At 37.8% G+C, this 27,007-nt stretch overlaps 11 protein-coding genes across 11 annotated transcripts; 8 read left to right on the forward strand and 3 right to left on the reverse strand.

The window, feature by feature from the left end:
- Positions 1 to 1,115: 1,115 nt before the first annotated feature.
- L201_004578 (uncharacterized protein) lies at positions 1,116 to 5,591 on the forward strand (the record flags this gene model as incomplete). Its single annotated transcript, XM_066220319.1, has 3 exons — positions 1,116 to 2,789; positions 2,888 to 4,498; positions 4,593 to 5,591. 3 exons carry the CDS (start codon positions 1,116 to 1,118, stop codon positions 5,589 to 5,591), a joined length of 4,284 nt encoding a protein of 1,427 aa, XP_066076416.1.
- Positions 5,592 to 6,196: 605 nt separating this feature from the next.
- On the reverse strand, positions 6,197 to 7,129 carry L201_004579 (uncharacterized protein; the record flags this gene model as incomplete). Its single annotated transcript, XM_066220320.1, has 4 exons — positions 6,197 to 6,521; positions 6,587 to 6,649; positions 6,723 to 6,851; positions 6,945 to 7,129. 4 exons carry the CDS (start codon positions 7,127 to 7,129, stop codon positions 6,197 to 6,199), a joined length of 702 nt encoding a protein of 233 aa, XP_066076417.1.
- Positions 7,130 to 7,846: 717 nt separating this feature from the next.
- L201_004580 (uncharacterized protein) lies at positions 7,847 to 8,928 on the forward strand (the record flags this gene model as incomplete). Its single annotated transcript, XM_066220321.1, has 2 exons — positions 7,847 to 8,039; positions 8,132 to 8,928. 2 exons carry the CDS (start codon positions 7,847 to 7,849, stop codon positions 8,926 to 8,928), a joined length of 990 nt encoding a protein of 329 aa, XP_066076418.1.
- A 635-nt stretch (positions 8,929 to 9,563) lies between these two features.
- L201_004581 (uncharacterized protein) lies at positions 9,564 to 10,716 on the forward strand (the record flags this gene model as incomplete). The annotated part of the gene is made up of 4 exons (XM_066220322.1): positions 9,564 to 9,577; positions 9,837 to 10,087; positions 10,192 to 10,453; positions 10,578 to 10,716. 4 exons carry the CDS (start codon positions 9,564 to 9,566, stop codon positions 10,714 to 10,716), a joined length of 666 nt encoding a protein of 221 aa, XP_066076419.1.
- Positions 10,717 to 11,561: 845 nt separating this feature from the next.
- On the forward strand, positions 11,562 to 12,331 carry L201_004582 (uncharacterized protein; the record flags this gene model as incomplete). The annotated part of the gene is made up of 3 exons (XM_066220323.1): positions 11,562 to 11,796; positions 11,862 to 12,123; positions 12,193 to 12,331. 3 exons carry the CDS (start codon positions 11,562 to 11,564, stop codon positions 12,329 to 12,331), a joined length of 636 nt encoding a protein of 211 aa, XP_066076420.1.
- A 123-nt stretch (positions 12,332 to 12,454) lies between these two features.
- On the reverse strand, positions 12,455 to 14,119 carry L201_004583 (uncharacterized protein; the record flags this gene model as incomplete). Its single annotated transcript, XM_066220324.1, has 6 exons — positions 12,455 to 12,560; positions 12,628 to 12,944; positions 13,032 to 13,211; positions 13,304 to 13,600; positions 13,679 to 13,960; positions 14,027 to 14,119. 6 exons carry the CDS (start codon positions 14,117 to 14,119, stop codon positions 12,455 to 12,457), a joined length of 1,275 nt encoding a protein of 424 aa, XP_066076421.1.
- Positions 14,120 to 14,819: 700 nt separating this feature from the next.
- Positions 14,820 to 15,205, reverse strand: L201_004584 (uncharacterized protein; the record flags this gene model as incomplete). The annotated part of the gene is made up of 2 exons (XM_066220325.1): positions 14,820 to 14,982; positions 15,093 to 15,205. 2 exons carry the CDS (start codon positions 15,203 to 15,205, stop codon positions 14,820 to 14,822), a joined length of 276 nt encoding a protein of 91 aa, XP_066076422.1.
- Positions 15,206 to 16,716: 1,511 nt separating this feature from the next.
- Positions 16,717 to 19,460, forward strand: L201_004585 (uncharacterized protein; the record flags this gene model as incomplete). The annotated part of the gene is made up of 13 exons (XM_066220326.1): positions 16,717 to 16,907; positions 16,978 to 17,125; positions 17,194 to 17,262; positions 17,322 to 17,345; positions 17,418 to 17,565; positions 17,631 to 17,714; positions 17,770 to 17,787; positions 17,858 to 18,137; positions 18,213 to 18,586; positions 18,671 to 18,756; positions 18,827 to 19,031; positions 19,111 to 19,197; positions 19,267 to 19,460. The coding sequence occupies 13 exons, from the start codon at positions 16,717 to 16,719 to the stop codon at positions 19,458 to 19,460; spliced, it is 1,908 nt and encodes a 635-aa protein (XP_066076423.1).
- A 912-nt stretch (positions 19,461 to 20,372) lies between these two features.
- L201_004586 (uncharacterized protein) lies at positions 20,373 to 23,148 on the forward strand (the record flags this gene model as incomplete). The annotated part of the gene is made up of 3 exons (XM_066220327.1): positions 20,373 to 21,151; positions 21,214 to 21,268; positions 21,352 to 23,148. 3 exons carry the CDS (start codon positions 20,373 to 20,375, stop codon positions 23,146 to 23,148), a joined length of 2,631 nt encoding a protein of 876 aa, XP_066076424.1.
- A 743-nt stretch (positions 23,149 to 23,891) lies between these two features.
- L201_004587 (uncharacterized protein) lies at positions 23,892 to 25,641 on the forward strand (the record flags this gene model as incomplete). The annotated part of the gene is made up of 3 exons (XM_066220328.1): positions 23,892 to 24,132; positions 24,228 to 25,389; positions 25,479 to 25,641. 3 exons carry the CDS (start codon positions 23,892 to 23,894, stop codon positions 25,639 to 25,641), a joined length of 1,566 nt encoding a protein of 521 aa, XP_066076425.1.
- A 450-nt stretch (positions 25,642 to 26,091) lies between these two features.
- L201_004588 (uncharacterized protein) lies at positions 26,092 to 26,936 on the forward strand (the record flags this gene model as incomplete). Its single annotated transcript, XM_066220329.1, has 3 exons — positions 26,092 to 26,313; positions 26,416 to 26,580; positions 26,664 to 26,936. 3 exons carry the CDS (start codon positions 26,092 to 26,094, stop codon positions 26,934 to 26,936), a joined length of 660 nt encoding a protein of 219 aa, XP_066076426.1.
- Positions 26,937 to 27,007: the final 71 nt, after the last annotated feature.

A 27,007-nucleotide genomic window follows, 5' to 3' on the forward strand; every position in this document is an offset into this window, starting at 1 on the left:
GGTTGTTCATGCTTTCTTGACTTTCTTCTCTTGCCCAACATTGTTAATACACGTATAGATTGTTATACATACATTCAGATATATTCTCTTGTGTTATTTTTAGCATATCAATCTTCCATATGGCTATGTATATACCCTATCATATATGATGAGCATGAACATGTTATCTAATATAGTTCCAACACTATAGACTATGCAGATTCTGGGCATTGATGCAACAACATTATTATTATTTGTGTGTAAATGATTGATCAACAACTTGTTCTTGTATGGTGTATGGTGTATGTTGTATGGTGTACTGTATGATGATTATTGCAGGTACCTTAAAATTCGGTTACATCCTAACAATTCAGCGGTCACGGTTATCTCCTTCCCTCTCTTCTCTTCATTTTATCTTCTACTCAACATATTGATGACAATACAACAGTACATATCCGATTGAATACAATCGCTCCAGTAGATTCTAGCCTGGTAAAGTAAATAAACACGTATACATATACACTCGAAATCCGATCGGTTTATCAAAATCGAGATAAGATAGAATTAAAGTAAAATCAACGAACGTGTCGGTCAGATACCGATGCCCATTACCCAAGTAAACGTTCTTTCGTCATAATTATTCATATCAACAACATCAGTTACAGTTATACGCCATACAGGTCTTCATAAAGTCCGCCGGTAATCGATAAAGGGATATACAGATCTTTTTAACCCCAAGACGTCAACAGTTCGACATATTCAACCTTTTACAGCACAATCTGAAATCTCTTTCAACGTCTTTTCATCATCAAAAGCTGTACCAACAAAGTCAACATATAGCGTCTTGATTCTGCCAGTAAGGTTAGAAGCAGGGTAACCTATTACGGGCAAATTCTTTGACGATTTGCCTGACATGAGTTGGAGGGCTAGGCTAAATTATAACGCTCTCCTACATCTCATCTGTAAGTTTGACTGTTATGTTTACATGTTTTCAGAAGAACAAAAAACAAAATCGAAAGTTTTCGTTTGCTAATTGACCAATAATTCCTCATAGTGCTTAATCAGTGACGTGCTTTATTTGAAAACTATCATTATTTCTGAATCCACTTTATCGAAAATTGCTTTATAATTCACCTATGCCGACCTCCCCTTCAACTCCGCATACATATACCAATACCAATACCCTACATTCTTCTCCTTCTAAACAACATGGACATGGATTATTTCACGTTCACTCACATTATCATCATACCCATGGACATCATGTACCACTAGCACAACGAAGATCTTCTTCACATTCTATCATACTCTCTAATCCCGGTTCCAGTTCTCATTCACCACTTTCAACTTCACCTACAAAATCACCAAAAAAGAGTCCAGGTTTAACTTTAAATACGGAAGCTTTAAAAAGTATAGAACCTAAATTAAATAGAACGAAAAGTAAAGGTAAAGAAAGAGAGAATGTGATTCGAAAAGAGATAGGAAAAGATAAATCATTCAGAGAGGTTGGAAGTGCTACTATCAGTTTACGTGCTGGTGCGGTAGAAAGTCTGGAGGCGGATGATGACGAGAATGACCAGGGTAGGAATAAATACAAAGACAGAGGCGAAGGATCTAGCACAATCAAGATCAACCCTAGTCGACCATTCCAGCAGCAGTTTTCATCACACCTTGGCCATGTCCCCATACCTTCATCTTCTGGTCAAGTCCGAAGGACAAGAAGCAACTCGTTGCACTATCATTCAACCCAACCTTCATCGACAGCAGATAGATCGTTCTTCTTACCTCATTACTCCACTGATCAGCAATACTCTTTCAAACCTCGAAATACAGTCACTACGACATCTGGAATACCTATACCACTAGAATTAGGCTTGGGAGGTGATTTCGATGTTTCTTTTGGAGAAGCTGTTAAAAGAGGTGCAGAAGGTGAAGAGATGCCTTTACCTAAAGAAGCGTTGAGGGTGTTATGTGAGGCAAAAGAAAATTTAGGTTTGGGAAGTGGTGTAAAACAAGGTAGAAAAGGTAGTATGGGTATGGGATTATTCAAAGAATCTAGAGAATCAGTACCAACCAATAAAAGATTAAAAGAGAAAGAGAGACAGAAAGAAAAAGAACGGCAGAAAGATTTTGCTTTGGAAGAAGAAGAAGAAGATGAAGAACGTCGACAATCGTATCCTATTCGACCTTCGTTAGAACAACAAAGAAAGGAATCGAGATCTAAATCTAGAGCAAGAGCACCTACGACAAGTTCAAGAGGTACTGTTCATGCTATACCTACACCTTCACGCAATGGCAGTTCTAATAGTTTACGACAGAACTCTCTGAGTGATAATGCTGTTGTTGTGGGTGATAGTCCGGAATCTAGTTTACCTAGTACACCTGTACCGATAAGAGGTTTATCAAGACGTAGACAAGAATTAATGGATGAAGAATTCGATAACAATTTGGAACATGACTGCGATGTACCTGTTGGAATAGCTATTTCATCACCATTGTTACGACAAAGGTCTAGAGTTGATACGGTTGCTTCTCCAGCTCACATCTCAAGCCTGGAAGATGACGATGATGAGAATGATGAGGATTACCTAGAAGAAGAACGTGATGATGATGATGATGATTCAGGTTGGACCACTACGACCACTGAGTCGTTATCAGAAGAAGAAGAAGATCAGAACTGGGATTCAGATGGGAATGGTGAAGATACAGATGGAACGGATGATGGTTTGACTGTGCCTTTACAGCCTTTCAATCATGCTGTTGGTGGTCATAGTAGTATCTATAAGTTTACCAGGAGGGCTGTCTGTAAAGTGAGCATATCAAGTTGATCTCATCAAACTGATTCATCATCCTCCATTTTCTATGCACTATTGATGATCCGGCTGATCAAATCACCTCCTATTTATAGCCCTTGGTCAGTCGAGAAAACTTGTTTTATGAAGAAGTAGAAAAATTGGCACCTGCTCTTCTCGCATTCATACCTCGATACCTCGGTGTTATGCTTGTCAATTATCGTCGCCCATTACGCGCTCCCACAGAAACATCTATGACTCCTCTCGATTCACCCAGCGGTGCTCAAGATCCAACGGCACCTTCTCATCCATCTACACCTGGATTACCAAGTAGTAGACCAATGCTAAACACGGCATCTACCAATATTTCTACCCAATCAGCAAAGAGTTTGCCGGGAGTAGAAATACCAGAAGTATCACTTGATTTCAACAGACATGTTGTTCCTGATTGGCTTTTCAAGAAAGATGATAGAGGTCGAAGTAGAAGTAATCGACAATATGGTACTTCAGATGAAGATAATAATAGTAGAAGAACTTTAAGACCTTCTTCAGCAAGATCACAAGAATTTCATCGATATGGTTCGAATTCACCTTCTAGTTCATGGCAAAGTTCTATACTTGGCGGATCACCTCATCTCAGAGCCAATCATCCTTCAAGTGCAACCGCGACTGCCATTCCCAAATCGATACAAGAACGTGATGAGCCTTCAACACCTGCGCCATCACCTTCGACCTCTTACATGAAACAACATTTACACCATACCACCTCAACCCCAAGTTTACCTTCCAGAATAGAAGGAGCAGGAAGAGATTCTCATTCAAATTTAGCGTCATATAATCAAAGTGAAATGCTTGGTGGACCATCAGGAAGTGGATATAATTCACCTCATCCATTCGGTGGTACAGGATCAACTACCGTAAATACGAAATTAAAAGATCATGTATTTGCTACAATTTTGAAAAAATTGAGAAAGAAAGGTATGGGATTTCATAGACATGATTCCGACGCTGATGCAGATGAAGCAGATGATGAATTTGGTGGAAGTGTTAGATCAGGTTATGGTTCTAACAGAAGATCAAGAAGAAGATCAGAATTACGAGGTATGGAAGGTAGTGGGAGTATGGATTTAAGATCGCATACATCAATCACGGAATCAGATGAAGGGATTAGAAGAACTAAAAGTGATGTTATATTAACTGACAGAAGAGGTAGTAGTAGTAGTAACGCAGCTGGTTCTAGAGCTAAAAGAGAAGAAAGTGTAGAAAGAGGAATGTTTGATATGGAAGATCTGCATGAAAAAAACGGGAATGAAGAAGAATCATTGGAAATGAAGAGGAAGACGAAAATACCTTTTGGAACTGGATTACACCCTATGACATCTTCCGGTAGTATGAAAACGGATAAACAAGAGATTGACCTAATGCAGGCCTCTCGATCTGATGAACCGACATTACCGAAATCAAACAGTGCTATATCGATTCAAAGTCAATCACATATATCTGTACCACCTTCACCATCTGTCAATCCTGATGAAATAGCCAGACAAGAATTATTTATTTTCATGGAGGATTTAACTGGTCGATTGAAACATCCTTGTGTATTAGATTTGAAAATGGGAACAAGACAATATGGTTATGATGCTACTCCATTGAAGAAGAGGAGTCAAAGGAAAAAATGTGATAGTACAACTAGTCGATCTTTGGGTGTGAGAATGTGTGGAATGCAAGTGAGTCCTTTTGTTGCTTGATATGAAAATTGCCTTCTCGTTACCTTATCCGTTTCAAAATCAAATTCGTGTTCGCTCATATATCTTATCGTAGGTTTGGAATAATGAAACTCGATCTTTCGTTTCTCGAAACAAGTATCGTGGTAGAGAAATCAAAACATCCGATTTCCCCAACGTTTTACAAAATTTTTTATCTGATGGTGATGATTTGTTAGTTGATCATATACCAATAATAGTTCAAAAATTACATAATTTAGCTTCTATATTGTTAAAACTTGATGGATTTAGATTTTATGGATGTAGTTTATTATTAATTTATGATGGTGATAAAGAAACTCAAGATCATTATAGACAAACTGTAAGAGGCATATCGCCAACCATACAAGAAGGTTTGCAAACAGTTGGAGAAGCTCAAGATGAACATGAAGACGAACAAGATGAATGGGCAGAACATCGACATAGACCAATTAAAAGGATCGATCATACAGATTTAAATGCTCAAAACTCATCTCAAGTTCAAGTTCAAGAAAGAAGAAGTAGAAGTGTTGATATACATACATCTATTTCAAGATCACGTAAATCACGTTCTCAAGATCATGGACATAAACATGGACAAGGGCATGGTCATGGTCATTCACATTCGCATTCACACAATCGTAATAATACCGGAAATGATAATCCTGATAATCACAACAACCATCATCATCATCAACGTAAAATTAGAGGTGAAGTGAATATCAGAGTAGTTGATTTTGCACATACGACTACAGGAAAAGATTTTTTAACTCTCCCTTTAGATTATATTGATGCTTCGCCAAATGAATTGGGTAAAGGATATGATACGAAATTTGATCAAAAAACAGGATTAGCTTTAGCTAGATTTCCACCCAAAAATAGAAATAAACCTGATTTAGGTTTTATTTTTGGTTTGAAAAATATATGTACATCTCTGACTGGTATTTATGAAGACCATCTTCTTCAAGATGGTATAGCGGAATCCAATATAGGTAATAAATTGGAAATTAAAGAAAATAAAAATATTTTCAATTTGGCTTTTCCAGATGATTTAGATGATGATGAATTAAGTACTTAGAGGAGTGGGTTGGAAATGGATACACGATTGATTATCGATCAGCGAGCGGGTTGAGCGGTAAATTATAGCGAGGATATACAAAATCATGCGCATATATCATCGTTTCTTCAAATATCAGTATTTTATATCGAAGCGAGGGAATCCAGGTGAATTATATTCATAAGTACTATTTCTTAGTTGGTATTGCGAATATCTTGTAACAAGCATCTTATATATGCATCATAATAAATTGGCTCCCAAGGTATGATTGGTGTATAAAAGTAGAAAAGTCGGTCTGAAGGAGCGGTGTGCGGATTAGGCAGTGCACTGTATGAAAGTCATTATATCGACAAAATTCACGGTTGCAGGTGTGAATAGGTGCCGTTGATCAAAAAATAATGTATGTGGTCTAAGGTATCTAATGAATTATATAAAGCGCAGATAACCATGCAGCATATTGACTAAAACTGTCCACAAACATAGGCAAATATGCCCTCTTTCGTTATCTTGCTAAAACTAATTGTGTAATCCAACTGCTTCTGCCGGAACTTTGTTTCTACCGTTCGGTGAAGGATTTAATAAAAATGGACTTGATCATGTAGCTAAGGTATTCCTCAAATTTGAATTTATGATTTCAACCAATTTTGATATTCATCGAAAGTTGTTGTGGCTTTTTCACTTCCATAAACCTTTGTTTGCAAACTATTCCAAATTTCATCATTCGGTTTAACAGTACCTTTATATCCAGCTTTTTGAATCGCAGATAAGATAGCTTCTTCTTTTGTCCATCCTTGTTCAGGTGCGACTTCAGGTAGATAGGTAGCTGATAATGATCTTTTACCACTACTACCAGATCCAGATGGATTTGGGAAAGTTATATGTATACCATGTTCACCTACAATCCAATCTAATGGTGTTGAGACTGGTGTCATGGGTGTAAGAAGCGAGACACTAATAGGTGTGAACAGAGTATTTTAGCGTTCTTCTAATTTTGGGTATATTCAAATATAACTCACTTGCATGAAAGATGAGGCAATTCACTAGGTTTTATAGGTGAGAACCGGTGGTCTTCTAATGCACTATTGGAGCGAAAGTATGAATTAAAATCAGAGAAGGAGAGACGAATAAACGCCCAATCTTTTTCAAGCTTACCTGATCAAAGCATATTCCCTTAAGCCTTCCGCCAAAGTCATAGGTGAGAAATTACCTATACAACCACGTAAAGCAGGTTTACGATTCGAGCGTAAATGGGAGGTAGTATTCCAAGTAACGAACAGAGCACTACAAGTATGTGTTTATCTATTAGCACACTAAGTGATCTGGCTCATTTTGAAAATTGAATTTGACTGCAATTGTACCATGGAAAACGCTCACTATTTTTCATTGGCATTGTCAAAAGGTGGTTCCATAGGTTCTCGATCTTCAAAATGAGCTTGTAAGACATCAAAGCAATACAGAGCATGAAGATCTGTACATATACTTTCTTTCACTGGTGTAGCTACATGAGTGGATGGATCCGATGATCCGGAAGACAAGGAAGGGGTAGTTGAAGTTGACATTGAGTGAAATAGGGAAACGATCTTTTGTATGAATTTCGTCTTGAATCGTTATCTGTATGTTGCTGGTTTTGAAGTGATAACAAGTGTGGATTCAAATCTAGGTATCTATCGTATACTGTCTAAATATCTAGTGTCTTTGATATGAATGTCCGTTAATGGTGGAATGGTGTATATGTTATAGTGTGACCAGAAGGATTGATGGGGAATACTGTTTAGACATAACAGCAAGCTATGAAAAGATTTGCGCATACATACATGGTCGTAATAGTATTGTAACTTACCAATCGATTATACTAAGATTGTCGAATAGCATTATATATCATACGCACTAAATCCACTGATGACGTTGTAGTACTAAATCAATGCCGATTATTTGCCACCCGGCATCAGGTTCTCCTCGTGTATATCACGTGTTTTGATCAGCTATTTGTTATTAGATATATGGGACGCGTTCTTTTTATCAGACGCGACGATATAATATGATTATAGAATAAAGAGACAAGACTACACGATAGCAACATTAGCAGATATTCTACTTTCAATCTTTCAATGTGGATCGTGACCATCTCCTATCATCTAACATCCACATGACAAGATCTTGATAGTACTCGCTGCAATATTGACCCGTTTATACCGAAAGAAATACTAGTGATTGTTCAACTAAGCATCAATCTATAATTCTACCAGCCACCTTTTCGACTTCTTTCAAGTTCAACAATGTCTGAGTCTACGCAACCAGGAGGATCGACCAATACAAATGATGGTTTTGTCGTCCCTCCACCACCTGCTAAACGTCAACTACGTCCAACAACTTCAGTCCCTTCTACAACCGAGTTTTATGGAGAAAAACATGGTATATCACCTGATTTACAGGCAGCTTTACAGAGTGTAGGAAGAAGAGGAAGACAAAGTATGTACTCGAATGGCTCTTTAATTTGATTTTGTACCATCAAATCAATCTTTCCAATGTGTATGAAAGCTGACATGACCTTCTCCTCTTAGATGTCGCTATGGGACATGCAACTCACAGGGCATTTGAACGAACACAATCATTCCCCGCACATGTATTAGCATCATCCGCTCTACCAAATACTGGTTTTACAACAGCTTTAGACGCAATGTCACATGCTCAAGGTATAATCAGTAAAGAAGCATTACGTTCAAAGGAATTACAACCTTTCTATTCAAGTGGATCAGATGAAAACAAAAATGTGGATGGATTATCCTTGTCACCTAGAGGGCAGAATAGACGTTTGAAATTTGGTGAAAATGGGGAAGTTGAAGAAGAGATGGAAGGTCCATTATTCGAATCATCATCATCATCAAGTGGGAAAACAAGAGAAAACATATATTTGACAGCAGCAAGGAAAAGAAGATCATCACCTGCTGAACCAACTAGTGATACTGAGACTGAAATTGGTGAAGATGATGATGATGATCAAGGTAACAACGTATCAACTGCACCTACAACAGCATTTACAAGTAATGCATCAGATTTCCCATCAGTATTTAAATCTTCAGCAATGACACATCCTGAATTATTTGGTCCCACCGGATCAACATCGAAGGCTTTCCCAAGTGCTTTCAAAGGGATGAATGCAAGAGAATTAAGAGGTTTACCAGGTGCCAAGAAAACAGGTTTCGGTAAAACCATGTCTGCTCCCGTAGGTAGTTTGGGTGGAGGATGGGGAATGGATGTAGATATGTCAGGTCAAGATGCAATATCGACAAATACCGCTCAAGAGGAAGAAACAGATGGCTTCGATATCAAGGAGTGGGCTGAGAGTGAAAAATTTTGAGATGATTTTCGTACAGTATAATCTACCTACATTTCGTAAATTTGGGCGTAGCGTCTGGGTAACTAGTCAATTCCTCATTAATGTTCATACTATTGTCAATTACCGACATTACGTTTATTCAGTATTATCCGGAATTCTTTAGGTTTCCATGCTCATTTTATTGGCGATATTTGTACTATGTATCTTGTTCATTGGGTCTCAACTTCGAAATAGCTTCGAGTTTGAGGAATAGTTAAAACTTACCAAATACAAGTACAGATCAGTTTCTACAAGAACAAAAAATTTTATTAGTTGTCTTTCATTTCCCTTTGCCTTTACTGGAGCTGTGATACTGAAAGGGATTGATACGAAATTTGCACATGATGCTATTTCCGCAGTACTGTGACACGAATGATCACTTTGAGAACCGGGGACGTGCTTTTGCGTATTGACCAGAGCGGACAGCTTTTCTATCAAGAGGATAGTTTTTATTTTGATACATATGGGCCTTAGAGGTGGGATTTTTCCACAAGCAGCTTCGGGATGTGATATGTCTTAGAGAGGATACCGATGCATAGGGTAGGGTTATGGTAACAGGACTAGGTTAGTAAACCAAATAAGTTAAAATCTTAGCATCGGTCATTTTTAGTTTTGAGATGAGATGGCCGAGGTAAGTTGCTCAAAGACTAAACTATCAAGCAATAATAATCTTATCATGTTGATACTTAATGATTTCTTATCTTTACGTTGTACTTGTATATCTAATCCATGTATCATCTCGCCGACCGATGCATAGTTTACGTTTTTTTTGTACTTGGCCAATGATGCCCCGTCATAAACTATAAAAAGGCGAGTCGGAAAAAGAGAATCATCATGGTTAAAAGATTACCTTGAGAGATCTCTCTATATATACCCGAATCCACTTCAAGGACTGTGTCTAAAATCGCACTCATTTTGGGAACCGGTGCCAATATCGGTCAAGCAACTGTCAACAATTACAAAAATTCTGGATATAGAGTTGCTACTGTTTCTCGTACAGCTCAACCAACAACCGATACAACCGAGAAAAATTCAATTGTTCATTTCACTGCCGATTTCGCCGATCCTTCTTCTATAGAGCCCATTTTTGATCAAGTTCAAACTCATTTTGGAGCTGCACCAGATGTTGTCATTTATAACGGTAAGTTTTTTTTTTTCGCTAATTCCTTTTTGCCTTCAGCCTCACGAGGGTGATTCCCTCCCTGTTTGATTATAAAATGGCTTACGGATAATATATGTATATAGCCGCTCTTATGATTATAACCCCAACCAATCCATTTGATATTCCTCTTACGGATTTCACCAAAGCATTGAACATCAATACAGTTTCTCCTTATTATGCAGCTGGTGTAGCATATGCTAGAAATAACAAAATCATCTTTATCTATACCGGAAATGGTATGAATACTATGCTTGATCCAAAAATCACCTCTTTAGGTATTGGAAAAGCTGGATCAGCTCATTTTATCGAAGAAGCAGCTAAAGAGGAATTCTTAAGACCAGCTCAGTGAGTTATTGGTTTCTCGGTTCCTGGTATGAGCTTAACCAAATACTACTCGAGTACTACTGTATTGATCTGAAGAAGAAATAAAGCTGACCATTTACTATTCACCCAATCCTTCCTTACTTAGGTTCTATTACTGTGATCAAAGGCGACTTGATGGTACACCTTGCTATACCGGCTTGAGCGGACAAGCACATGCTGATCTTTATATCAAGCTAGCACAAAATACGGAACAAGCTGATCCATTGATCGTATTCCGCGCTTAAAAGAGACTTTACTTTAGAATGGAAAGATCGACATTTAGCTATACAATACATATTCTGCTTCATGTGTTTTTGGTAGTATTGTACGACCAAATATATCACATGCACATTATGTTGCTGTTGATTCATTCTACCTATAAAAATAGGTGCACTGGTCTGAAAAGTTGAATAGAAGGTATGAGACTGTAAATAGTACGATGAAAGGTCGTTCAGTGATTTCGTAAATGTCCACCATCACTGAACACTCGGCTGATACAGTAGAATGTAACACCTAGATTATCAAGTTATAGTGAAATAACAAACTGTCAAGAACAACAAGAACCGATGATACCTGGAATGAATATCAAACGTGAATTATGCTTTGTAATGGATGATAAATCACTGGCTCGAGTGTTACCGACGGAGCTTGGCGATTTGACCCCTTAAATTCATAAACCTGGTAGAGTAACTTATTTTAGTTTCTATCTCTGTACATATTTCGATGCATACACCTACCGATCGACCAAATTTACCTGAGTCAAAAGACAGAACTACATGAGTAAAAGAATGCAAATTCTCTGACATCTCAGGGCTGTCAAATACTTTGATAGATTAGCAATCGTCTTTCGATTACTTATTACTTTTGATTGTGTAAGCCATGACGATAAGGAAAATAATGAAAATATCCGCTTATTCATCCAAAATCCCCTTTTCCCTTGGGACCTTGAATTTTAACTTATCTAATCAATTCTTGCAGTTGAGAGTGAACATTCATATAAATATCATCAAAACGATCATTATGCTTTTTTTTTCATGATCAAATAAGATAATAGATTTGTCTTATATACTTTTCAGCTTTGCAATTCATCATGTCCAAAATCGCTCTTATTTTAGGTACTGGTGCCAATATCGGGAAAGCAACAGCCGTTAAATTCAGAAATGCTGGTTATAAAGTAGCTACAGTATCACGTACACCAGACAATACAAAATCAGATAATGCATTACATTTAACAGCAGATTTTGCTGATCCGACCTCGATCGAGCCTATATTTGATCAAGTTCAAGCATATTGGGGAAATGCACCTAATGTAGTTATTTATAATGGTAAGTACGGTCTCACTCAAACTCAGTCGCTTGACAACATCTTAACAAAATACTTTCATTCATAGCGGCTGCCACTGTCAAAACAGCTGATAGAGCAATTGAAGCCAGCATTACCGATTTCACAAGATCATTAAATGTAAATACAGTATCACCATATACAGCTGCTGGAATAGCTCAATCAAGAGATAATACAGTCACTTTCATATATACTGGAAATGCTCTGAACACTATCCTTGCCCCTTCACTTACTCTTTTAGGTGTAGGCAAAACCGCTTCTGCTAAATGGATCACAGAAGCTGCAAAAGATGAGAAACTCAGACCTTCCAAGTGAGTAGGCCATAAATGTGTGATACACTGAGATGAGGTTATTTGAGTGACTAAAATGTTTATACATAGGTTCTACTATGCGGATCAAAGAAGACTTGATGGTTCACCCTGTTATACAGGATTAAACGGGGAAGCGCATGCCGATCTATTCCTCAAACTCGCTGAACAGAAAGAACAAGGGGAACCCATCATCATATTCCGGGCTTAAGAATGAGGCGATCAACTTTAGCTCAGATGTATTTGGTATGATGGTAGCCGAATTATTCTTAGAAAAGACACATAATAGGTATTCTTACATATCTAACACTCGAGATGTACTTTATTGTTTACACTAAGCGTTACTCTTCTCTTCGGATGACAGAAGAGCGACTTCTGCCTCATCCAGATCTTTGGTATTGTCATTTGAAGCAGCCGTGGCTTTCTTGGCTGGTATCCATCTACAACAGTCGCGAAATTCGACATCAGCGATGATCTACCTTCACAAGAGATCCCTTGTTAACTCACACTTCAGTATATCTCCACCATTGATTGAATTTTCCACACCAAGCAGCACCTAAAGCAGTACCTCCAAAAACGATAGGCACAGTAATGAATATAGTTATAGGTGTAATGGATAACCATACCATATAAGGGAAGATATATGTGATTCCTTCTATCACAACTTGACTAAGAAGAAGAGATAACAAAGACGATATGAAGATGGGTTTAGGAAATGAAGGATATTCATTTGGGATTTGGATAGGTGCTTCTGTGGATAACTCCGTTGATCTTTGAGTAGGTTCGTTGACTAAGGAATATTCGAATCGGAGAGTCATAGCGGTCTGAATCCAAGAAGAGGAACAGGTCACAATATTAACGTTAACGATGTGAACGATCGGTTGCGAAGATAGGATGTAGGAAGAACTCACTATTATACTTGGTATCATTGCACCAAAAACGTTGGCCATGATAAACATCAAAGACAGTATCCAATCACTGGCAATAGTGAAATCATCGTTTTTATCCGAATTATCCTCTTTCTTATCGTCATCTCCGGTGAAATGAGAAGTAACCACGCCAATAACTATACTTAATACTGGTGTGACAGCCTGTGTACATTACCAGCCATGATCATCTTTGAGCTCATCGTTCAGATTCGCAAAGATCAAATTGAATGAAAGGTATGATGACTTGAACTCACAAGATAAGCAGACATGACTTGAATGATCCTTCTAATACTCATTTTTGGAAGTCTTACTGTGGATATACAGCTAATGATATAGGCTGCTCCGAGTAAAGGATGGAAGTATGTATAACCTAAATAGGTAGAATAGAAGATACCCATTGCGGTTACCAATGAGACTAATTGACGGAATATTTCGATTTTCAAGATAGTCTTTTTCTCTCCTTCAAAATTAAATGCTATCATCGTTGGACCCTCGGGTTTACTTTGGTGATATCTGACAGATCTTGGAGTTGGAATAGCAATATCTGATGTCTATGAAACGAATGAACCGTCAAAGTAATCAATATTCGAGCCGTGTGAACATTGGTCATTAGACACTTATGTACTTACGTATCTAATTGAACTTGTAAACAGTAGCAACATCGGAGTACACCAAATACCATCAAGAACAGATTGAGATGAAATTCTAGGTAGACCAAAAACGACAAACATGTTTAATCCAATTGAAATTGTGAATACGATACAGAAAGCAGCTACCTTTTTGGCTTTCTTAGTTGCTGTTAAAGAACGCCATTTCCTCGCACATTCTGAAAAAGCTGAAGGATTGGATTGATTTGCGCCCTGAGAAGACGAATGTGGATTGAGTGGTAGAGCAGATACGGCTCTCCATACCTGTGTTTTCATATTTGATCAGTCAGACTGATACATTTTTACGGGTAGGATGGAAGGTAAACTTACGTTCAATGCTTTGTAACTAGCTATGGCGACAGCAGGTATGGTTGCCAATTGTACCCATATCGGATGAAGTGATATCATAGGACGACCCTCCATCTTGATTGTTTCAGGTAGTATGTGATGATCTAAGGTATGTTAGCTATGCCTTGACGAAGAAGTAGAAATGCAATTCGAAAAGCAAATCGAGAAGAAAGTGGTTACATATAGATATGGGAAGTGGAGACAATCAGCAACGCCCAGCTGCCAGTAACTATCTTATGCTTGACATTTTCACATTGCCGGAGAATTACCGTTTTGCGTAACTTATGACGAGTAATTACGATTAATTAAAATTCATTACGATTCATTACGATTGATTAAGATTTATTAAGATTTATCACAGTTTATCATTACCTTTTCGGTTAGAAATGCTTGCGTGGTCATTACGTTTACAATTACGGAATATCCACAGTCTCGCTATCAAAAACCCCTTTACTGTTATGAGCAGATAGTCATGCATGCATCTTACACAATGTGTTACAACACCAAACAATGCATAGGGGTGAACAGTGACAGTGTATGATCTACAGCGAGAACATGGGAAAAGTAGTGTATGCAAGAGGGAAATCAACGGATAGTATATTGGATATGCTGGGTTTGTCGTGAAATGGATGAACGGAATAATGCAAATGCGAAGCTATAGTAGTATAAATGCGTGTATACGTCAATTAATTATTTACTAACCAAAGCAAGGATTTGGGGGAGAACTCACTGTAATGTACGTTCTAAAGAATATTACCAGGGGTTCTTAACATGATTATGGTCGAGCAGAATCTACTATCCTACTACCAGCTTGTTTAACTGTTTCAGGTGGAATGACAGTTTTACTTAAATCTTCTAATTTCATATGTAATGCATCTAGTAATTGTCGTTTCTCTTTATGATGTTCTTCCAGTTGACGTGCTTGTTCAGCTTTCAACCTGTGATTAAAAGGTATATTTTCAGCTTTATCCATTCAAGGTTTCCTTAATTTCCAGATCCCGTCTATTCGTCTGTTTATACTGTATATAAACACCATTTAACAACTCACTTTTCGAAATCATCACTCAGTATATGATGCCATGGATACAAAACAGTGGTTTGAAACAGTAATGCTGATGAGGCCACGATAAAGTTGACATATGGTAAGGCTCTAGGTATCATTTTTGCGGATTTGGTAAATGTAGGTGAGTATACAGTGAGTATGTGATCGTTTAGTAAATTGTTTGGGTGGCGAAAGATGCTTGAGAGCTTAGATAAGCTGAAATGAAAGAATAAAACAAAGTCAAAGAAGCGATCCACAACAACAATGCATGGAAGATCTACTCAAACATCACTTTTATATAAGTACATACACTACCATTGTTTTCAGGTGAAGAACAAAAGAATAATTCAAAAGTGATGATGAAATCTGTCATTTGGATGGTGATAAATACAAATCATCGTTATAGAACTACAAATTCAACTGTTTCAGCTATTATGTACGTCGCATTTACCCGATAAATACAAATTCCCGAAACGAAATAATTTGTATTTCTTCTTCTTCTTTTTTTTTTCGGGTTAATAGGGTAGGGTGTAAAGCTCAAAAGGGTAAAAATCTTCGCAAGCTTCTTGCTTATCACACGAGCAATGAGAAAATTACAAATATGGTTATACATGAGATAGTGTATAGTAATATTCGAAATTCCAGCGCTGTATTTGGAACATTGATGATATAGATCACGTTGAGATAGTCACTACCGAAAGATCGACATCGTCGACTTTGTACATCGGATGCGCGGATCTTATACGGAAATGGAGGGAAGTAGTCTTAACGAACAGTTGGAATTCAACGAATATATAAATCCAAACCATGTATACTGACTATGTTCCGATATAGCGCCATCTCATCCAGTCGCTTGATCTCGTCCATACAAGCCAGTAAGTCGAATATACAAAATTAATCTGATAAGCTGAACCCTCCGTTACGCTTGAGATGAAATATCAGCTGAAGGGTTAAAAAACAAAAACGCCAATACACAACTTTACCTTCCCGAAAAGATAGGGAATACTAGTATAATTAATTCGATTCAGTTCAGCGTCCGAAGCTGTATAACGAACATCATATTTCTAGGAACGCATATGAAAGACAACACTACTTGTCCGTGAGAAAAATCTCGCTTCGGAACCATCAAGTTTTGAGCTTTTTTTGATCAGATTAGATGAAGGTCGGCCGATAACACAGTTAAAATTCACCGAAAAACCCACTAGACGGATAGAGCTATATAACCTTTTCTTCACGACATTTCAAACTCACATTCCTCGCTGCTCCCCTGATTGAAGTTACAGTACTTTGTACTATCTCAGCCTTTTGCAATTACATTTTCGAAAGGATGGTCTTGGCAGGTACACTAGAATAGAACCCTAAATATGCATTATCGTATAAGCGAATTCAGCGAGAGATAACAACGGTTTTTTCCGTTCGAACTCTAAAAGGAACCCATTTCAGAATTTTATGATATCTCAATCCCTCAGTGACTCTCAGCAACAAGCCTCAAATCTGCTCGGCCGAGTTGAACCAAATTGATATAGGCTCAACTGTGTAAATCAGTATATATAGGTCTAGTGGAGCTACCTCAGAAAGCAGCTAAAGAGATGGCCCCTCCTATCCTCAAACATTGTTTGCAACTTTCAAGATGAATGATACTCCCAGAAATCAGAATAATCCAGAAACGGATAGAACTCCACCATTACCAAGTCTCAATCACGATGACTCTGCTTCAATTCTCAGTAAAGAATCTACAACTCTCCAAAAGAGAGGTATTGTAGCTTCAAGCAGAGTTTTATCAGTAATTACAAGAAAAGATATCCACATTGCTTATGCTGCGTAAGTGTTGTTGAGTATCTTGCGTGACTGAATATGATATACTTGAGCTGATTTAAAATATCGTTTCAAGGTACACATTGTTGGCATTAGGCATTGCATTTGCGCAATATATACATGGATCATTTACAGCTTATGCCACAAGTGCATTTAAAAGTCATTCTCAACTTGCTGCTGCAGGTGTGGTTTCTCGTGTTTTTTCAATGTGTGCATATGCTCTAGTGAGTATCATCCTAATTTTGACGTATGATAGCAAAACCACCTAGCTGATCGATATTCTCATATATAGATGCCAAAAATCGCTGATAATATCGGTCGAATATCACCTGCAATCTTTATTACCATGATTACTCTTACCGTAAGTATATTAATTTACCATTGAAGCTGTCTGGAACCACGTTGACCACCTATATGCAGATAATTAGTTACGCTTTGATGGCGGTAAGCTATTTGAGAATTTCTTCATGTTGACTTTGCTTGTGATTTGCTAATTCGATAATTGCCGGACTATAGGGTGGTAAAAACGTTCAAACATATATAGGAGCCAACGTATTCAGTGGCTTAGGTCACACATCTTACGAGATTGCTATTCAGATCTACATTGCCGAAACTACCCCTATTGTCAGTCGTGCTTTGTGGAATGTAGCCGCTGATTCTTTCAGTAAGTTAAAAGTCCATCACAGCGGATAATGAGAAATAACGGTACTGAGATGTCCTCTGTTATAGGTTCAATCGTGACTATGTATTCTGGTTCCGAAATTGGTGGTCGGATTTTGGAGAACTGGGGGACTGCTGATGGTTGGAGGTGGGGTGAGTGTCGACTGATTCACGTAAGATGGGAATAAGCTGATAGATTGAAAAATAGGTTATGGAATGTGGGCTAGTAAGTAAACGTTATAATTTAAGCAAATAAGCAGATTTGTGTCTGGTACTGACTAATAGTCATAACTTAGTAATCAACGCCGTACTCGCTGTGCCTTTTATCAGTATTTTGATATCATGGCAAAATAGAGTTAAAAGGAGTTCAGATCTTGATCCATTACCACCAAGAACAAGTTTATATAATCAACTTTTCCACGAATATGATATTATCGGAGTTTGTTTACTCGTAGCTAGTGTAGCTTTGATTTTAGTACCTTTGACCTTAGCTAAAGGTTTAGCTTCGAAATGGACTGATCAAAATATCGCTATGATCTGTGTTGGATTTGGTTTATTACTTCTATTTATTGGGTGGTAAGTAATTCAAAAAAAAAAGTTATTGTTTGGTAAGTTGACTTACTCATATCTGGTATCGTCTTTGAAACTTAGGTCGTTACCTAAAAGATTCCGACCAACATGGTTATTAACTCCAAAATTACCATTAATACCATGGTATACTCTCAAAGATAAAAGTGTTTTAGCAATGTTTATAATCAACATGTGTGATTTCATGTCATATGGATGTTTTACAACATATTTTCAAAGTTTCCAACAAGTTGCCGTAAGAGTTTCACCTTCAAAAGCATCACAAATTGATAATACTTTAAGAATCGTTTTTCAAGTTACAGCTATTTTAGTTGGTTTAATCATGAGATTTTGGACACCGATATGTAAAAAAATTGGTTTAGGTGAAAATAAAAGGTTTCATACTAAATGGCCTATTTGGATTGGTATTCCTCTATGTGCTATTGGTATCGCAATTGGTAAGTACAGTAATTCATTGTTCCTTCTCATACTCGGAATCAGAAAGCTGAGGAAAATATTTTGTCTTCTTCTCTTCTTCTAAGATATAAATTTCGTACAGAATCCAAGAAGAAAAAGTTCAATAGCTTCTTTCGTTATTGCCAAAGCGATTTATGGTGTTGGTCGAGGAGTAAGTGGAATGTTTGGATTTTTCTGACTGAAATATCAGATGTTGGAGCTAAGGACACGTGCGCATGTAGATGTTTCAAACGTCATCTCAAGTAGCTATCCAAGCAGCTGTGAAAAGAGGTGAATTAGCAATGGCAACTGGTATATTCTATTTTGCAATGTCACTTGGTGGTGCCATCGGTGTAGCTGTAGCTGGATCGATATGGTCAGAAACTCTTCCAGACGCTTTGAGAAACAACTTACCTGTTGATTCCAAAAAACTCGCTCAAACAATATGTGAGTCGTATTATGCAGAGTTTGAAAAGTATATTGAGATCAAATATTGATGTGATTTATGTTTATCCTCATCTTTTAGATGGCAATATCGGTACAGCTATAAAGTACGATCCAAATTCCGAAATTGGTCTAGCTATTCTGAAATCGTATATACACACAATGAAAAGTGAGTATCTTGAATTTGACGTTACTTTGAAATTAATGGTCGGAAAACCTGACTACAATTTAATTTCAGTTCTTGCCATTGTTGCTACGTGCTTGCAAATTCCCATGTTGATTGGAATGTTCTTCGTTAAAGATATTGTGTTGACTGAAGAAGAAGAAGTAACCCATGCTGGTAAAAGATTAGGTTTAAATAAGAGGAAACAAAGTGATGATGATCAAAATTCAGAGAAAGGAGGTAGAGAAGAGGAGAAGACGATTGCTTGAGCTAAATACATATATTTATGTATCGTTACATCGTTCGGGTAGATAATTGGCATTGGAGTAATTGAAGATTTGGAATAATACACTAATAATAGTATGGACATGTTGATGACTGCTGTGTATGTAGTTCAAGATGATTATGCACCATTACGTTGCCCGATCGAGATTAAGACTGGCAGTATTCTTAAGACCCTTAAGGTCTAGATAAGTGGTAACAACTTTTAAATGAAGCTTACCATATCGGCTTTTTAAACATATTAATCAGTTCTTCATTTATCATTCTTGTATCTAATTAGGCTGAGATGATATTCACTGACATATACTTGACGGAATAACCAATACGTCATGCTACACGTAATTCGCATGGTATCATTAAACAGCACACAAACGACATTCAGCAGGATATCAAGGCTAGGTTAATTACTTGTAATTTCAAGTCAAGATTGATATATCGCCTGAGAGATATTAGCCATTTCATCAAACCCCGAAATACTGTATAATTGTACCACTTCAGTCTAACAGGAGGAGCTCATCAACTCAAGCGAAACCGCGGCTTGTTAATTATCTTTCTAAGACAATAGTCTCGATCACATTCCAGCATTATCAGCTATCCTTCAATGATACATCATACGAATATTCTCAACAAGTATATACATATAAGTATGATCTATGATTTTTCTGTAATAATGCTTCCTTCTCCTTCATCCTCTTACCTCACCTCTACCGCCTCTGGTACTTTCATCTTTACCAGAGTTCCTCTCAACTTCCTTTTTTCTTCCCTCACGCTAAAAACGACTTGAAGTCCACCTTTATAATTCTTTTAAAAATTAAAAAACCATCTTACATATACTTATTCTAATTATCATAGACTAAAAAAGCCGTCGCTGGTCGACTTTGAGATATCGAATCGACAAAATGCCTGCTTCCAATAAATGGATCGCGACCACTTTAACGGTACTCTCAGCTGCTATGTTAGTAGTTGATGCAGCACCGTTACCTCAAAATGCAGATTACGATCTAATAGATGGTAGTGGTAGTAGTAGCAGTAGTAGTAGTAATAACCAACTGCAACAATATGATATTTCATCCTCATCTCTTTCAACAGATCCCTCTTCATCTTCATCTTCATCTTCCTCATCATCTCAACCTATCTTCTCACCGTCTTCAGCCTCGACAGTCTATCCCGATGATCTAGATGCCGATTCCTATTCAGTAAATAGTCTACCGATATATGACGATAATCAAGAAGACGACTCAACATATCCAATAGCAGGAACGACATGGGAATCAGATGCACAAATTGGTGATTTAAGTTCTTTCTCAATATCCAATTTCTCTACTGGTTCACAAAATATCGAAGTTTTAGCTGGATCACCTTCATCACCTCCTGATCCATCACTTATAAACTTTTCAGCAGAAACAATGTCAGATAGTAATACGAATGGTAATGGTAATTGGGATCCATCGATAAATTCTTTACGTGTAACTTATCCCGCAGGTTCCTTGAATCCAGGTAATAATCCACGAGGTGGTTCAACATTCTATGCGCATCCAATAAATTTGAAAAGAGTACATAATGCTACTTTAGAATATAGTGTTTTCTTTCCAAGTGATTTCGATTTCGTGAAAGGTGGTAAGTTGCCTGGTTTATATGGTGGTCATTCAGGTTGTGCTGGCGGTGTCAATGCAAGAGAGTAAGTGAATTTCATCGAATGTAATTTATTAGTTAGCTGATTCCCTTCGTTCTCTCAAACAGCTGTTTCAGTACACGAATGATGTGGCGAGAAAATGGTCATGGTGAACTTTATCTTGTAAGTTCAAAGTGTTCATGATAAACTGTATATAGCTATCTTAGTGTTATGTGAAGATCTAATCACCTTATCTCGTTTCTCAGTACGCACCTAGACATAGACAAACAAAAAGATTATGTAGATCACCACCATTTTCAGATTGTTCGACACCTTATGGATTAAGTATTGGTAGAGGTTCATGGACATTCCAAAGAGGTGCATGGACTGATATACGTCAAGATATATGGTTGAATACACCTGGAAAAAATGATGGTGGTTTTAATATTTGGATTAATGGTAAACTTGTTGTACATGCCGATGATGTTTTCTTCAGAGATACAACTGAAACTTGTTTAGCTTCAATGGCAAATTCTGCAAATTTATGGAATAATTATAATAATAATAATAATGGTTTAACACCTTTCAAAAGAGATCATGATATTTCTGTAGCTCAATTAACATCAACATCATCATCAGATGATGCTGATACTTTTATAACTGAAGATTGGCTTTCCGTTACCCAAGATACAGATGCTCAAGATTTGACTATTAGATCTAAATCTGATTCTATCGAAGAAGAAGAAGAAGAAACTAAATCTAAAGATGGAATGTTTACAAGAATGGTTAAAAAATGGTTAGGTGTCAGTGATAAATCTAAACGATCACCAACACCATATGATGACGGACATTGGCGTGGTATCAATGGTTATCCAGGTGATCCAGGTTATAACGGTGTAAACAGTAATATTCGAACTGGTACACCAGGTGATGTTTATACATATTCATTTACCGAAGTTGTAACTTTCCCTACCGCTTTAGCTACCGCAACCATAACAGAAACTGAAACAGTCACTGTCACAGCTACAGCTGCACCTGAAGATCCACCCGCAGATGATGCTCCTGAAAAGCGAAATTTAGCAAGACGTCAAGTTGTACCTGCTCCTGAACCTATGATAACCGGTGAACCCATTTCATTTGGCGATCAAATAGATCCTAATTCAGTTGATAATACCGATAACGACGCGAATGCTTTAGGACAAAATACCGATGTTCCAGATACTTCAGATCCTCAGACTATCGCTTCTTCCGATCCTAATGACGATCTTTCAGCAGCTGCCAGCTCCGATGCCAGTCCAGATCTTACTGCCGCCTCTGATGACGAGCCAACAGACGTCGATGCCGCCTCCGATGACGAATCAACGAATGTCAATGCGGCTGCTGATGGTGAACCAACAGACGTTGATGCTATGGGTAAAGTACCTGCTAAAAAACCAGCTGCCAAACCTAAAGCACCACCTGCAAAACCAAAAGCACCTGTTAAACCTGCACCACCACCTAAAGCACCTGTCAAACCACCCGTGAAACCACCTGTGAAGCCTGCACCACCAGTTAAACCTAAACCTGCTCCTGCTCCTCCAAAGCCTACGCCACCTCCTGCACCAAAACCTGTAGTACCCAAACCTAAACCCGCTCCACCACCCCCTCCTGCACCTAAACCACCTGCTCCAAAACCTGCTCCTCCTCCCCCTCCTCCACCACCTCCTCCACCACCTCCTCCACCTGCACCTAAATCACCAGTTCAAGCTCCTGTCAAAGCTCCAGCTCCCCCTCCTCCTCCTCCCCCACCACCACCACCTCCTCCTGCCCCACCTGCTCCAAAAGCACCATCTCCACCACCACCACCTCCAGCACCTAAAGCTCCAGGAGCCTTATTACCTGTACCAAACGCTAGAATAGCTTCAGTCTCAAGGCCACACCGTCATATAACTCATGTAGATTGTGAACGTGGATTTGTTGGATTATTCTTTTCTACTTTCTTTGGTGGACATACAGGTGAATGGGCTTCACCAAAAGAGCAAAATACGTACTTCCGAAATTTTAGAATTCGAATCAACTCATAACGTAAAAAAAGATTGAACCTCAGCCTAAAAAAGGATAAGTATTTTTCTCCTTTCTCATCTTCTTTTTCTTTGGTCTTCTTATCTTCTATGAATATTACTTTCTTCTCTTTCTTTGCATGATTTAGTCTCGAGTTTGTTTGGATGATCTCATATCGTTACACATATTATTCTGCATTGCATTGATAATACCACCCAACATCTTGATATTCCAATTTTCCGATTGATATTCGCAAAGAAAGAAAGAAAAAACAGTGTAGTATATTATAATAAGATAGTAAATTCTTGATCTAAATTTTGATTCGTTATTCCATCATATATAATACATAATAAAGTATGAATATGTCGAGAAGACGTGCATGTATCTAATATAATGTTTCTGCTGAAACCATAAAGAATTCATTCGCATAATACAATAGCTAGCATAACATATCCGTGAAGCATGTATGGTGACCGAATTCTTTACGTAAGTAATAGAAATGCTTGGCAGTCGGATTTTACAATGACGGTATAATGTGCATTGAGCATTGTTTTTTCGTTTCTCTTCTTTCTTTCTTTCACTTCATATTCACTATTATAGGTTAGCCTTGATCTTGGATCTGGTACAGTCGCTCAAACATCACACACTTTTGGATCTGCTGACATCTGATCATCATCATCAGAAATCCTTATTACCTAAGCTCATCTCGACTCGACAATCTATCCCATCAAAGCCGCAACATCTGTAAACATCTCTCGTCCGATGAATGTGGTCTTCTTTTACCTACCATGAACCGTCAATCGTCCAAATTTTGATTCTATCATCATGGATTTATCTACTTAATCTATTCGGATGGATATCTCAATACGTCCTAAGTGCGGAATTATTGGGTCAAATCCTCATAGGTATCATTTTTGGAAAACCTTTAGCAGGATGGTTAGATGATAATTGGCAAGAAACGTTTATTGTTGTTGGGTATGTCGGATTACTTTTGATTGTCTTTGAAGGTAAGTCATAATCACTCTGAGTCTTAAAATCTCCTACTAATATAAGCATATCGCGAGGGTCAATCTAAGCTGATTGTGTTATCTCTGTATAATAGGTGGATTAAACTCATCATTCAACAATGTAATCTCATTATTACCATTATCTATCTGCATAGCCTTGACTGGTATACTTCTTCCAATCGGACTGTCATTCATCCTCGTTCCTTTAGGTTCATTCTCTGCATTACATGCTTTTGCAGCAGGATCAGCATTGTCATCAACATCATTAGGTACATCATTATCAATTTTGAATCCGAATTCAATCGGATTCGATTTGAGAAAATCTAAATTAGGTACAGCATTATTATCCGCTGCTGTATTAGATGATATAATTGCTTTTGTACTTTCAAGTATCCTATCTGATTTAGGTCAAGATTCTTCCTCTTCTGGTTCTTCTGAATTAGGTAAGAATATAGGTAGAACTATTGGTGTTACAATCGCATTAGGTTTAATCCTAATTCCAATAACTAAATTTATACTCAAACCAATGTATATCCAGCTATACAAGAGATATGACTCGTGGAAAGAAATTAGTTGGGGTGGGAAACCATTATTATTAGCTTTCATGACAATATCGTTTATAGGTATGATAGCTGCTACTGGATTTGCAGGAACTTCACCACTTTACGGTGCATATTTAGCTGGTTTGATCTGTGCTTATCTATCCGATAGTATAAATATACAAATGATGTCAGCAAAAAATAAAAGCAAATCCTCTGAAGAAGCTTTTCAAGTCAATACACCAGAGTCCGGTTTAGCTCTAGGTTTGAGAAGGTTGAATACATATCCTGGTAATCATACTTCCTCATCGTTATTACGACTTGATCAATCCTCTCGAATTACCTCTCATCTTTGTCAACAGTCTGGAAATGAAGAAGAAAGAATAACGCTACGATCATCTTTCGAACACATTATTTCGCCTTTACTCACTTACATATTTATACCAATTTTCTTTGGCTCAATTGGTTATTGTATACCTTTTGTCCCACTGTGGAAAGGTAAAATCATTTGGCGAGGTATCATATATGCGATTTTAATGATCATTGGTAAACTAGCTTGTGGAGGATGGTTGTTATTCTGGTCAAAGTTGACATTCGGAGAAAATAAAAAAACTAGATCAAATTCGGTATATGAGGATAACGTCAAGTCTAAATCGTCTTCCAAAGGTGCTGTGTTTCTGGGCAGTGCAATGGTTGCAAGAGGCGAAATTGGATTATTGTGAGTCAAAATGTACCTAGCGATTGTGAATAATTATCCTTGCCTGGAACTATATTTGGGGATCTGCTAAAATTCTTCGTGAATCTCAGAATCTCACAAATCGCCTACAATACACCCAAACCCCTTCTCGAACAAGATGAATTCTTGATTGTCAATTGGGGAATCATCCTTTGTACCATCGTCGGACCGCTTTCTGTAGGCTGGATCATCAGAAAATTTGGAAAAACTATCATGGATGGAGGATGGGATTAATCTGAAGAGGCATGCTGGTAGCTACAAAACGGCGTAATATGACAAAAACTCAGCGAATAGCAATTTAGGCGAGTGAATGGATTAAGCACTGATAACTCGAGGTATTCCTTGGGCTCATGCATCTGTGATTGTTCTTTATTCAGCATCATGAGTAAAAACTTCGGTGTTCGCCTTCGTTTGAATACAATGGCGTAAAATAGGCAAATAAGAAATGACTGACATACCGTAGATAACAACTCGAAGAATGAAAGGATTGACTTTGTCTGAGAAGATGAAAAGAAGATTCACATCCTTTGATTTCGCTTGTAATGAATAGAGCGTATACTAACGATAGTAGATGCTGATGAATAGGGAGTCGAGTGTCTCGACGTACTGTAGGTCAAACTTAACAGTGATTGATTGACTTGAATTTGGTAGTCCTGGAGGATTTCGGTGAGAACAAAGATCAAAATGGCAGATGATACAAGCACCAAAGCAGATACCGGCACCCAAACGAAAACGACAGATACAGATACAAAAGCTGGAACTGAGACCGCTAAGACTGAGAATATCGAAACTAAAACTAGGGGGACAGAGACCGAAGATACAGCTTCAGTAGCTACCACTACTGAAGTTAAGACTGAAGATAGTCTTGCTACAGATAAGACTACTTGGCGGAAGGAATTTAGGAAAGTAAGTTTCGGTTGAATTGACTGCACTTTATGGATGGTGTATACAATGAGTTATAGTATAGAGTACTGAATCTTGTCTTCATCGTCGTCACTTTACATACAGGATTTAAGTTCAAAATGGACATCAACCAAAAAGACATTTGAATCTTTTTGGGAAGCTACTTCCAAAAAATTCAAATCGTTTGGCGAATCAATCAAAAAAACTTGGTCGAAGATTACTTCTACTCCAAGTGAATTATGGAGTAAAATCATTGATAAATGGAAAAAGGTGAATTGTCATGTAGAGTACGAATACAGCTAGTACAGATACATTGATTTTATACTGACTTGATTGTTATACCTACTCGACAGAAAAAACCAGAAGAGAAGAGTGCGGCTGCAACAGATACTGCAGTAACAGCAGCCAACATCGATACAGCTACTGCAACAGCTACAGCCCCAATAACCGAAGAGTCAAAGACCGATACAAAGATTGATGCTTCAAGCACTGCGACTGAAGCTAAAACGGAAGAATCCAAATCAGAAGACAAGCCCAAGATTGAAGATGGGGGTGGAGGGGAAGGGGGAAGTGATGCCAAGCCAGGAGTCAAGAAGGCTGGAGAAGGAATGAACAAGAAAGAATAGTTTTTAAGATCTATTTAACAATTTTGATCATGTCAAATAGTAATATATCGATTTTGTCTATTTCGTACAGA

This window comes from Kwoniella dendrophila, chromosome 6 (genome assembly GCF_036810415.1).
Source record: "Kwoniella dendrophila CBS 6074 chromosome 6, complete sequence".
NCBI lineage: Eukaryota > Fungi > Basidiomycota > Tremellomycetes > Tremellales > Cryptococcaceae > Kwoniella > Kwoniella dendrophila.